Here is a 13,751-nt window from a genome sequence, read left to right as displayed (position 1 = left end):
GGTTTTTGCGACTCATGCACAAGGACCCCGAGGTCCCTCTGCACCGTCGCCTGCTGCAGTTTTTCACCACGTAAGTAATAGTCCTTCCTACCATTCTTCCTACCAAAGTGGACCACCTCACACTTGCCAACATTAAATTCCATTTGCCATTTCCTGGCCCATTCGCCCAGCCTATCTAGATCCTTCTGCAGACTCTCCACACCCTCCGCACAATTTGCCTTTCCCCCAATCTTGGTGTCATCAGCAAATTTCGACAAATTTCTGCTTGCAATGCTTGCAATGTAGTCTTTCCTTAGGGAGACTAAATGTAGTTTGGGTGACCACTTTAACAAACACCTCCATTCAGTTTGCAAGAGAACCTCTAATCATCTGTCATTTTAATTCTTTGCTCCATTCCCAAACTGATTTCAGCCTCTTACACAGTTTCAGTGAAGCTCAATGTCAGCTCAAAAAACAGCACCTCATTTTTCAGTTAGGCACTTTACAGTGTTTTCAACTCAACACTGAGTTCAATAGGTTTGGGTCATAATCTCTGCTCCTATTTTTGTTTTGTTTTTAGTCAGATGACAGCTGTTGGTAACAATTCCACATTTTCTCATTAACATCTCACTAGACTCTTTTTCTTTTGCTTTGAATTATTTATTTATTATGTCACTTATTCTCTCCTGTCTTCCACCCTATCACTGACCTTCTCTTTTGCTCCTTTCCTCTCTCATCATTTTCATTGCTTCTATGCTTGCTTAAAATCTATTTAGTTCTTTATGTTAGTTCTGTTGAAAGGTCATCGCTAAAATGTGTTGAAGTCTAATTACTGAGTCAAGAATGAGTCAACTAAACTATGTCCTCATGGTAGGAGAGCATGCCACACCCATCACCATTTTGTTTCACCCACAAAAACAGTTACCTAGCAAGATGTCAGTGCCTGTGGGACCATACTGCAGAACTTCTAGGAGGAAAAGGCAGAAAAATAATGAAGGATACAGTGACTTTGCTCCACAATGCCTGTGTACCACCAAGAAGCTCTCACTCAAATCCAGATCAACTATTATCTCCTTGCACCTAAACTATCATTCCAAAGGCCCTAAATCACATCGTCAGTAAGGTTCTTCACCTTTGAATCAATTGCTCACAGTTAATCCCTCTTAGCCATCTCTCCCTATAGGCTTTGAAAACCTAAGTGTTGCTGATTTACTTCATCTAGACTATTGTCTCAGGTACTCCTGCATAACATCCTCAGTTTTTAAACAAAAGAATAATCCACCAATGAACCACTTCTTATCATCTTGACATTAGGTTGGTTTCGGTAATGGTTTAAGCTGAAGTGGCAATCTTACCAATTTCTCCAATTTGAATACAACTGAAAAGAATAAAATAAATAAGATGGCAGTTGATTTTGTCATTGTGTACCTGAAATTAAAAAAAGCAGCAATTAAAACCAATATGAAGAATAAATGTACATAATCTCAGTTATAAGTTTTCAGCTGAGAAATTTGTCACCCATGTAGAGACTATGATGCTCTGGTAGATACTGAATGTTAGGACTATACAGATCAGGATGTTCCAGATTGGTTTCTGCTATCTATTGTCTGAACTACCTGAAAGAGCAGGGCAAACTGGTGTCCTTTTGGAGGAAGACCCAGTTAGACACAGTTAAGGTATTCTAAGGTGCTTCGCAAGAAATCAAAGAAGGAGACATACATGAGGCCAAAAGTTTGATCTAGGAGGTAGGTTTTCACAAACATTTTACAGAGGTAGAGAGACAGAGACAGGAGGTTTAGGTTGGGAAATTTAGAGTTTAGGTCTTGACAGCTGAAGGCACTGTTAGAGATAGGTATCAGCAGTGCATAGGGCATAAAGATGATAAAAGGTACCAACAAGCTAATTATTAAAAATCCAGCTAGATTCCTCCCCCAATATGGAGAAACAGATAAACGTTAAATAACAATGACTGGAGTATGTTGATTATTAGCAAGCTATCAGAGTCTTATAGACAGGAATTATTTGAAAAGTACATGACTAAAAATTCAAAACTTGATGAACAAAAACAGTTGATTAAGAATGTAGTAATTCAAATTATTTCAAATTACATTGACAGTTACGTAGATTCTCTGTTATGAACAATCCCATTAGCAAAGAGGGTGACTTACAGTGACACTGTGATGAACAGGAAGCTCCAATTTGACAATCCAATGTCTAAGGCAGTTGCAAGGGCTGTAATATCAGCATTAAAAAACAATTCAGTATGAAAAATCAGCACAATAAAGTTGCTCATTAGCTGATCACTTACAGCATACTTTTCATAGTTTTCGTGTTGTTATATGATTATCAGTTTCTCACTCTCATCATTTTGTAAGTCTTTCTGTTTTTCTTCTCACGTGCCAAAATTTGTCTGTTGGCGTCACACATTACTTATGACACTTCCTTGCATTCTTTCTACAAGATTCTCTATCCCGCTTCCCTCATTTCTCAATGTTACTGGAATGGTCTCATAATGATCATTTACCAATATTCCATTTTATTGTTTTCCCAGATTTGATCAGTTATCTGCTAAAACTGACCTTCACAAACAGAACTCCTTCCTCATCAATTGGTCCTGATTTCCATCCTTCAAGCTCCTGATCCACTCTTGATTTTGGATATCTCCAAGACATCATGCAATTCTCAAATTACTGCTATCACTGCTTTCACTCTCAATCTATGCACTATTATGCGCAGGTTTTCAACCTCTTTGTATAAACAGCATCAACTTACTCTCTTTTAGAGTTCAATGATTATGCTTAGCCTTATCCAATATTTAGCACTGGGCTAAATCTTACCAAAAAATGCCAAGAATGTTGTTTCCAGCAAGAAAACTAGCGTGTTTTTCTCCAGAGAAACTGGTCAGTTTTCTCTCCAGATCTTACAATACTGGCTGCACAGAGAACGTAACCTGGATAAACCTTCCCCTCAGCCCACCACAGAGGTCTTGGACTCCCCACCCCACCCTCAACCAGAGTCGGTCCCTTCTCCCCGCTCCCAATCATCAGCCCCTTCTCCCCCGCCCACCAATTACTGGCCCCTTCTCCTCCAGTCCCGATTATCAGCTCCTTCTCCCCACGTCCCAATCATCAGCCCATTCTCCCCCCCCTCTAATCATTTGCCCCTTCTCCTCCAGCCATGATTATCAGCTCCTTCTCCCCGCGCCCTGATTATCAGCTCCTTCTCCCCACCCCATCACCTTCAGCCCCTTCTCTTCTCCCCATCGATTATTGGCTCTTCTCCCGTCCACCCCTCCACCCATCTTAGGCCACTTCTCCTCACCTACCAATCACTGGCCCCTTCTCCCCTGCCCATTGATTACTGCTTCCTGCTCCCCTGCACCCAATCATTGGCCCCTTCTGCCCCACCAATCAATTGTTGACTCTTCTCTCCGCGCCCGATCATTAGCCCTTTCTACCCCACCCCACCACATTGATCATCAGCCCCTTCTCCCACACCCATCCATCATCGGCCCCTACTCCCCTGCCCCTAATCATTGAGTCCTTCTCCATCATCCCCTGATCATTGGCCCCTTTCCCCTGCCCATAGATCTTCGGCCCCTTCTCCCCTGATCATCGGCCCCTTCTCCCCCGCACCCCTCTCCCCCCCCAACCTAATCATTGGCCATTTCTTCTCCCACCTCCCCCCACCCCCCCAATCATGGGCCCCTTCTTCCCCGCACCCAATCATCAGCCCCTTCTCCGCTGGGCCCTGATCATTGGCCCCCTTCTCCCTCGGCCTCCAACCATTTTCCCCTGGCTACAACCACATCTAAACGAATCCCCCCTCTGATCCTCATGAGGCTCTCAATGGAGCTGGCTCCTTGACACAGGTTGGCACTGCCGTTGGCATCACAAGGTGTCAACCTGTGCCAAAGTTAGATCCAGGGGGCTTCGCCAGGGCACTGCCTGGCTATATCCCCTCTCTCTCCTGGGGACTATACTTACCTTTACACTCCCAGGGAGACGCCCACTATAGATTCACATCTGCGTGAACCTGTTGTGAACTGCACTAACGTGACAACAGAGATCAATATCTGGTGAGGGGGTGGGCTGATAACCTGCTTTATATTCATTTGAATATTTTTAAATGTTAAGTGCATGAACCTGATGTTGCTGGTGAGGGATGGGGAAGATCCAAATTCACATTCCCACTAGCTAGAATTACAACTTCTGGATCTTGAGGCACAATCGGCATTTGCCCGCGAGTGCGGGCTCAAGATCACTCCCTATGTGTTTTTCTCTTTTACAGGTGTCAATGCTTAGAAACCAACTTCCATCTGGATCTTTTTTTCCCTTCACTTTCCTCTGATTCATCCCTTCTTCCAATTCCCTTGCCCTGTTTTTATTATTCACTCTGACCTTCCCCTCTGACTCAAAACAATCTGACCTTATTTATAACGCCCTATCTCATGAAGTTTTAGCTCTGAAAGATGCAGAGCTTTTCTTCTATTACCTTCATTCCTACACCTAATTCTTTATCCAGGAGCTTCCGCATGCACAACAGACCACTTCTCACATTTTCAGAACTCTTGTTCCATCTGGGCACTTCCTTCTGTCCTCTTTCCTTTTCTAGAGTTTTTTATTGGAAACTGCCAGCATGACATCAGCCAGCTCAATTTTTCTGCTCCACCCCCTCTGAATTTGTAGCACTTATTTCCCTGTCACTGTGGCTGAAACTGCTGACAAAGGTTGTTTGTTGAACTGCCTCTAACTTGTGGAGATCAAAGGCTAACTTGCTGACACCTCTTTCTACCTCCCTCTGGTTCATGATCCAATTCTGAACACTCCAGACCATCACTAATCTCATCTCCTCTGGAGATCTTTTCTTCATGGTCGCTTATGTCACAGTACCCCACCAGTCTCAGTCTTCCCCACCTCCTTCCCAAGCTGCAAGTGTTACATTTGCATGGGCGAAGGTGAGGAGAAGAGGAACCTATCATGATTCTGGAAGATTCCTATCTCAACTTTATCATTTGCCCCCATATCTAAGGGCCTACAGATGTGACATTTCTGGCACCCTCTGCCACTTTAACACTTTTTGGTTTAAAAATTTCCTTTTCTTGAATATCCAGTCACTCACAACCTCCAATCCCCACCTGCTGGCCCGCTACCTATTTAACAAGACTACTACCCTCCTCCAACTGGATGAAGGTTTTACTTCCTCCAAATAAAAGGTGTTCCTCTGGGAATATTTATGAGTCCTAGCAACACCTGGGAAGGTCTTGTGATGCCATGGGTAGAGTCCCTAGCTCTGAGCCAGAAATTCCAGGTTAGAATCCTGTAGCCAACAGATTGATTGGTTATCATCCATTTTTATCTTCCAATACACCTAAGGCAGGTGGTAAGATCAGAAGAGTCTACAGGTCAGTCAGGATCTACAGAAAGCAACTACAAACCACTGCAGTACCTTGCCAAACATAATCATGGATCAACACATGGAAGTCCACAGTCACTAATGCCCTCTTAGGGCAAGGCACCTGAAGAGAGAGGGCAAGTTCTTCCTGACGTTTTGTGGGATGTGTGGAAAACTGTGTTCCAATTCTACTCAGGTCCCCTCCTCACCTTTTTTTAACCAGTGCCTTGACAATTGTGTTACTTTTGCTTTTTTGTTCTTATTGAAAGACTTACCAACTTTGCTTCATATATCTACCCTTCACTCAACTTCAAGGCCAATCTCTTGACTCTTCCCTTCCTTGGCTTCTCTACTTCCCCTCTGTCAAGCAATATCTACAAGCTGTATAATTCTCACAGTTAATTCAACTACATTTGCTCCAACCCTGCTTCCGTTCTCTCAGTCTCTTTATCTTGATGCATTTGTTCTGACAAAGCTAGTTCCATAACAGTACTTCCAAGGATTTTCCCCCATTACATAGAATCTTATCATCGGATCTCTACAGTACAGAAGGAGGCCGTTTGGCCCATTGAGTCTGCACTGACCACAATCCTACCCAGCCCCTATCCCCATAGCTGCACTTATTTACCCTGCTAGTCCCCCTGACACCAAGGGGCAACTTACCACTTACCATGGCCAATTTATCATTTACACCTAACCCGTACATTTTTGATCGGAAACCGGAGCACCTGGAGGAAACCCACGCAGACAAAGGGAGAATGTGCAACACAGACAGTGACCCAAGCCAGGTCTCTGGCACTGTGAGGCAGCAGTGCTAACCACTGTACCACCATGCTGCCCATTAGGAATGTCCCATTTGCCGGAGTCCTGCTCTCATCCCTTCCCGAAACACAACAGGTTCCCTCTGCCATTTCTACTACCACCAGCATGGTGCCAACACTACATATTTCTCCCTCTCTTTTCAGCATTCCCAAAGAAAACTTCCCCTCCCCAAGACCCTGGTCCACTTCTCAGACATTCCACAAACATCCCCCAATTCCTATGACACCTTGCACGTAAATACAAATGTAACACTTGACAGCCACCTCCTCCCTTCCATCATTTTGACTCCTAAACACTCTTCCCAAGAGATTTACATACAATTTAGCCTACTGTATTCACTGCTCATGATGTTGTCTGCCCGACACTGGGGAAGCCAAATGCAGACCATGAGACTGCTTTGCCAAAAACTTCAATTCAGTCTGGAGTCATTTAATTCTCTGCTCTACTCTGACTGACTTTAGCCTCCTGCATTGTTCCAATGAAGCTCAACTGTCACTTAAGGAACAGTATCTTATCCTTGAATTAGGCACTCAAGACCTTCTGAACTCAATACTGAATTCAACCATTTCTCCAGATTCACTGCCTCTTCTGACGTCATCTTGATGGCATCTTTACACAAGTTCACATTTGTGCAAGCGCACTCACCTTGCATTGCTTCTCTCAGAGCAAGCATCACTTTATTCTTAAGGGGATTCAAGTTTACTGAAGTGTTTTTAATCAGTTTGGGTCAAACAATAAACCTGAAATCATTGAGAGTCCTCAAGATACTAGATTTAATCAATTATTAGAAATTACTGAATTATAGTACCACAAGCCATCCACATAATGCCAATGAGTAGCAGTATATAGTTTCTTAATGCCTGGAACACGCTGCTGGAAGAGGTGGTGGAAGCAGATTCTATAACAACGTTCAACAGGCATCTGGATAGAGACATGAGTTGGCAGGGAATTGAGGGATGTGGACCATATAGAGACACGAAAATATTATATTAGGTAGGCATCTGTGTCAGCAGACTTGGTGGACCAAAAGGCCTGTTCCTGTGCTTTATTGTTGTTTGTTCTTGGACATTAAGTATACAGTATGGTAGAGTGGCATATGTTAATGAGAATTAAAGATAATAAATGTAATGTGGATGGGGAAAGACTATTATTCAAGATTAAGCATATGTGGTACATTGCATAATAAGGTATGTGATACTTTACATGGGTGAAAAATAAGATCATGCAGTTGAAGCCTCAACAAATGCAACCATTTTTATCTTTTGTCTTTATTAAAAGCCAAAGTATATCTGCAGTCAACACACTCCATGTGAGCAATAGATAAAGGCATTGGTGAAGATAAGCTACTGCCAGACGATGCAATCTGTAGAGGGAAAAAAGGGGAGGGGAGGGTAAGGCGGTATTGAGCTTTAAGGCTGAAATCAGGACAGAAGCTGTGATACTAGATAATTAAATGTTATTTTGTTTAAATTTCAGGCATTTCTCACAACAATGAAAAATTCACCATCCAGGAATACTTACATACAAACACTCACACACGATGCTACAAGCACTCAGCAAGGTGGACAGCCAGCAATATAACTACAGTGCACCAGCTGAAAACAGTTCTTTCAAACTAGGTGTCTGAGCCCATGCATATATTTTGCAGCCAGCTCCCAATTTATAAATTTCACAGCCTGAAAGTGCCTGGTCTGGGCTCCGGGGGTGGGTTGCGGAAAGGAACAAGAGTACAGAATAAAGTACCTGTGGCAGCAACCTTCTTCATATATAATTTCCATGACAGACAGATACGTGAGTTTCCGGTACACCAAGAGGTAAATGTTCGGCTCATTCCAGAAAATACAAAGATCATCACAAGGTGGACCAATGTCATGAAGATAGGGTAATGAAAATTCTAAGAAATAGGGGAAAAATATATTACAAAAATCATTAAAATCAATTATAAATTTCCAGTAATCTCACTGGGATTTTAAATGATATGCTGTTCTATAACTGACAGAAATATTATATCATGCACCTTAAAAAATCATGTAATGTATAGTATATTAATCCACTCCAAAGATCAAATTGTGCCCCTTTAACATGAAAAAGTCTAACTTAGTTTTACTTTTTGTTTTAAAACAGAACAAAAATTTGGACCATTTTTAAAATTACACATGAAATTAGCTTGCTCTTCTCTGCCAAGTGGATATGCAAGCATATGAAGGAATAACAAGCTTCTCAATCTTGGTATGGGGTGGGGGGTAGGGAGACATATCAGACTGAAAACTCCACATACACAGTTTCCACATTATTTCAATGAACAGCATTTCAAAGAGCTTATCAAGTCAGCTAGAAAATATATTTAATGCACAAATGTCTCAAGGTCTATATCGAAGGCTTAGCCCTCCACTTTAAGTGAGAAAGAATATCGGAGAAAACTAAACATCACACAGAACGGGAGAGCATCTTGTAGCCATCTCTAAATATTAGTGCAATTTAGCTGGGAGCTAATCAGGAGCCGTAATTCTCCTTCCCAAGTCCCTGAGGCCAATTGAATCCATGGGTACAAAAATGAAGGTAGGACTGAGGGAATGTTGCACTGTCTGAGATGAATGACATACTAAACCAAGGTCCTATGTGCCTCCTCAGGGGGAAGTAAAGGATCTCATGGCTCTATTTCAAAGAAGAGCATGCAAATTACACAAATGTCCTAGATAATATGCATCCCACTCTCAGGCAACATCACAAAATAAAGATTATTTGATTATGTTTGTATTGTTTGTGGGAGCTAGCTGTTCACAAATTGGCTGTTGTATTTCCTACATTACAACTGTAACTACATTTCAAAAGTACTTCATTATCTGTCAACATTTTTGAGATGTCTGGAGGTTGTGAAAGATGCTATATAAATGCAAGTCTTTCTTTTTTGTCCATTTCACCTTACTGCTGCATCAACTGACACTACAAAGTGAAACCGAACCTTCTAAATTGCGTAGTTTAGTACTTGTCCTGCAATAATAACTAATAGGTGTTTGATGGTTGGCATGGGCATGATGGGCTGTAGGGCCTCTTTCCGTGCTGTAAAACTCCAAGATATCAGGGTTGCAGGGTAGTTCTGTTTCCTGATTGCATCACCACACTCATTATACAATGAAACAAACTTCAACAAAAAGTGAAGCTGTCTGAAATAGAATGTAATAAACACATTTTAGTCCTGCATCGGTTATTCTGCATTCACTTTGGGGAGTCCAACCTGTAAGGGAAGTGAGGAGTTGTGTTGCTAAACAAGGATTAGGAGACTAGCCAGAGGCAGCCAAAGATAACAGATGATAAATCCAATAATCAAAGCTATAAGCATAATAATGGTTTTGCAATAAGGTATAGGTCAACAAGTATCATACTATAGAATACAGTGAAGTTCAATACAGACCTTCAAAGGAAACACTATAATTTGTGATCATGCACCTTTTTAACATGTGTGCACTTGTCTCATCAGTTTAGCTCGCAGATTTCTAACAGAATGAATATTTATTGGTTTGTGCAGTTGGTCAAATTACCCTTCCCCTCTCAGTAAAGTACTTCTTGGGTCAGAAGATTTACTCATACAACTCAGAAACCTTTAGAAAATGTAAAAAGTAATCACACGTTATAATAAGAGGAATTTTAATCACCACTGTCCTCCCCTCAAGAATCAATCTGCAAACACAGTTCAAGTCTTTTTTAATCTTTCCCAGAAAGAATTGTCAGTTACATCCTTGGCTGTTGAGACTTCATCTTAATCCTTTACAGTTGCAGCTAAGTACCTTGCAAGGTTTCACTTCTCTGCCTATTTCAGCCCTACCCAGTTACAAAGTTCCATAACGTCATCAGTCTTGATCAGGTTGGATCTAACGCAACATGTTTCTGATCAGTTCTGCCAGGACAAGCGTAAGTGGGCTCGTCCTTTGTCCAGTGCTAGCTCTCTGAACTCTAAGTCAGAAAGTTCTACTTCAGAGACTTGGGTCAGAATCTAAGCTGATAATGTAGTACTCAAGGTTTACCCTTCAGCCAACGTAATTGAAAAAAGATTATCTGGACTTTTACCATATTGCTGTTTGTGGAGCAATGCTGTGCACAAATTGTCGACACATACAACAGTAATCAAACTGTAATGAAGCAATTTTGGGTTGTCCTGGGTTGTTAAAGGTGCTACCATCAGGGGTTTAGCTTACCTTCGTCACCCACTTGTTGTAGAAGGTGATCCCAATGGAGAAGCAGTAATAAAAGAGCACTAGGGTGAGGGTGAGCAGGGTTTTCCTCAGGAAGGACAGAGTCAGGCCCAGCTCACTCATGGCCCAGCTCCTCTTCCTCCTTCTCTCGTAACTGCTATTCGGCTGATTGCCCAAAACCTCCCAGTCCGACCTCCTCAGGGCTCAGCACTGATCCCGGACTGACAGAGACTCTTACAGCCACCCAGCCGGCTTCTGCTCTCCATTGCTGCAGTACCAGGATGCCAGGAGACGCAGCCTGTCACTGATGTGACGCTCCACCCCCTGACCCGCAGGGCCCCGCCCCCAAGATCTTGCTCGGCTCAGCCCCGCCCGCAGACCCAGATCCAGCCCGACCCAACGACAGTCCTAGCCCCGCCCCCAATCGCCCGCCCCCGCCCCCAGACCAGTCTGGCACCGCCCGAACTCCGGCCCTGGCCCCGCCCCCAAAGGCCCGAGGCCCCCCCGCAGATCCAGATCCAGCCCCGCCCCAAATCCGGTCCTAGCCCCGCCCCCAACCGCCCGGTCCCGCCCACAGATCCAGATCCAGCCCCGCCCCAATTCAACTCCAAGCCCCACCTCCAGTCGGCAGGCATCGTCCGCGAGCTCGCCCCCAGATACAGTCTCGAGCTTAACGCTGCCGCAGCTGAACTCAGGGCCTGAGTCGTTTTCAAGTAGATGTATTGTTTTCAATCTTCACTTTAGCGAAAGAATAGCTTTTATTGTTCGTTTTCTCTTTGTTTGAAGGAGTGCCCGTTCCCTGAGCTCCGCCATGTTGATGAGGTCTGCTCTGAGCAGACAGCAGGCCCACAGCCAGGGCAATGTGTGAGGGGATCCAAATCCTGAATCTGGACACCCTGAATCTGAACACACTAGGTGGAAATTTACGAGACTTTTTCTAAGTGTCCAACTAACGTGAAAATGGGATGATCTGTTTATATGAGATTTCAAGCCCAATCTCTGAAATTTTGGACTAGACCATTTTTGGCCAGAAGAGGCAGTGGACAGAGCTTAACTCGCTAGACAACCAGCAGCTCAGATCAGAGCTATAAACTGCACAAGTGCAGGCAAAGTGAAAAATAAAGCAAGCTCTCCTGGCAGAACTCTACTAGACTTGGAGATAGAACATAGAACATTACAGCGCAGAACAGGCCCTTCGGCCCACGATGTTGCGCCGACCAATTAAAAAGCAATGACCCTCTAACCTAAACCAATCCCTTTCCATCCATAAACCTATCCACGGATCTCTTAAACGCCCCCAAACTAGGCGCATTTACAACTGCAGCAGGCAGGGCATTCCAATCCCTCACCACCTTCTGGGTAAAGAACCTACCCCTGACATCCATCCTATAACTACCAACCCTTAATTTAAAGCTATGCCCCATCGTGCTAGCATTCTCCATCCGAGGAAAAAGGCTATCACTGTCCACCCTATCTAAACCTCTAATCATCTTATATGTTTCAATAAGGTCCCCTCTTAGCCGCCTTCTTTCTAACGAAAACAACCTCAAATCCCTCAGTCTCCCCTCGTAGGACCTCCCCTCCATACCAGGCAACATCCTGGTAAACCTCCTCTGCACCCTCTCCAAAGCCTCCACATCCTTCCTATAATGTGGGGACCAGAACGGCACACAATATTCCAAGTGCGGCCGCACCAGAGTCTTGTACAGTTGCAACATGACGCTGCGGCTCCTAAATTCAATCCCCCTACCAATAAATGCCAAGACACCGTATGCCTTCCTAACAACCCTATCTACTTGATTCCCAACTTTCAGGGATCTATGTACACATACACCTAGATCCCTCTGTTCATCCACACTATTCAGAGTCCTACCGTTAGCCCTATACTCTACACATCTGTTATTCCTGCCAAAGTGAATTACCTCACACTTTTCCGCATTAAACTCCATCCGCCAACTCTCGGCCCAGCTCTGCAACTTGTCCAAGTCTCTCTGTAAACTATGACACCCCTCCTCACTATCTACCACACCTCCGACTTTGGTGTCATCAGCAAATTTACTAATCCACCCAACTATACCCTTATCCAGATCATTTATAAAAATTACAAACAGCAGTGGCCCCAAAACAGATCCCTGAGGCACACCACTTGTAACCGAACTCCATGACGAATACTTACCATCAACCACCACCCTCTGTCTCCTATCTGCTAGCCAATTCCTGATCCAACTAACTAAATCACCCTCAATCCCATACATCTGCATTTTCTGCAGAAGCCTTCCATGGTGAACCTTATCAAACGCCTTACCAAAGTCCATATATACCACGTCAACTGCCTTACCCCCATCCACCTCTTTGGTCACTTTCTCAAAAAACTCAATAAGGTTAGTAAGGCACGACCTACCCTCCACAAAACCGTGCTGACTATCTCCAATCAATTCATTACTCTCTAAATAACTATAAATCCTATCCCTAATAATTTTTTCTAAAACCTTACCCACAACAGAAGTAAGACTCACCGGTCTATAATTCCCGGGGAAGTCTCTGATCCCCTTAAACATTCGCTATCCTCCAATCTTCTGGCACTATACCTGTGACGAACGACGACCTGAAGATCAGAGCCAGAGGCTCTGCAATCGCCTCTCTTGCCTCCCAGAGAATCCTAGGGTAAATCCCGTCCGGCCCAGGGGACTTATCTATTTTCAAACCCTCAAGAATATCTAGCACATCCTCCTTGTCAACTGCAATACTATCCAGTTTACAACCCTGTAACCCAAAGTTCTCCACAGCTACATTTATGTCTCCCTGCGTGAATACCGAAGAGAAATATTGGTTCAATGCCTCTCCAATCTCTTCCGGTTCCACACATAACTTCCCACTGCTGTCTCTAACTGGCTCTAATCTTGCCCTAACCAATCTTCTGTTCTTAACATATCTATAGAACGCCTTAGGATTCTCCTTAATCCTATCAGCCAAAGTCTTCTCATGTCCTCTTTTAGCTCTTCGTAACTCACTCTTTAACTCCCTCCTAGCCAATCTAAAGCTTTCCAGTGCACTACCTGAGCCCTGAAGTCTCATCCTGACATAAGCCTCCTTTTTCCTTTTAACCAGCGAATCAACTTTTTTAGTGCACCACGGTTCCCTAGCTCGACCATTTCCTCCTTGCCTGACAGGGACATACATATCAAGGACTCGCAGTAGCTGCTCCTTGAAAAAACTCCACATTTCGGACGTTCCCAGACCCTGTAGTCTCCTAGTCCAACCTAAGCTTCCTAATTCTCTCCTAATAGCCTCATAATTACCCTTCTCCCAGCTAAAACTACTGACCCGAGGTTCATGCCTATCCCTTTCCAACCCGAGGTTCATGCC

At 43.8% G+C, this 13,751-nt stretch overlaps 1 protein-coding gene across 1 annotated transcript in view; it reads right to left on the bottom strand.

Moving 5' to 3' along the window:
- LOC145354006 (solute carrier family 35 member H1-like) overlaps positions 1 to 10,702 on the bottom strand; it is a 47,593-nt gene extending 36,891 nt beyond the window's left edge. The window contains exons 1-4 of the mRNA XM_080205080.1: positions 10,389 to 10,702; positions 7,939 to 8,089; positions 2,148 to 2,211; positions 1,335 to 1,407 (exon numbers count right to left, since the gene is read on the bottom strand). Of these exons, the coding sequence (XP_080061206.1) occupies positions 1,335 to 1,407; positions 2,148 to 2,211; positions 7,939 to 8,089; positions 10,389 to 10,508 (408 nt within the window). The 5' untranslated portion in view covers positions 10,509 to 10,702. The remainder of the gene's footprint in view (positions 1 to 1,334; positions 1,408 to 2,147; positions 2,212 to 7,938; positions 8,090 to 10,388) is intronic.
- Between the last annotated feature and the right edge of the window lie 3,049 nt (positions 10,703 to 13,751).

The sequence above is a fragment of the Carcharhinus amblyrhynchos genome, chromosome 16, assembly GCF_965287045.1.
Source record: "Carcharhinus amblyrhynchos chromosome 16, sCarAmb.v2.hapA, whole genome shotgun sequence".
In the NCBI taxonomy this organism is placed as follows: Eukaryota; Metazoa; Chordata; class Chondrichthyes; order Carcharhiniformes; family Carcharhinidae; genus Carcharhinus; species Carcharhinus amblyrhynchos.
Note: the sequence above shows the minus strand (reverse complement) of the source record. Positions and strands in the feature narration are given on the sequence as shown.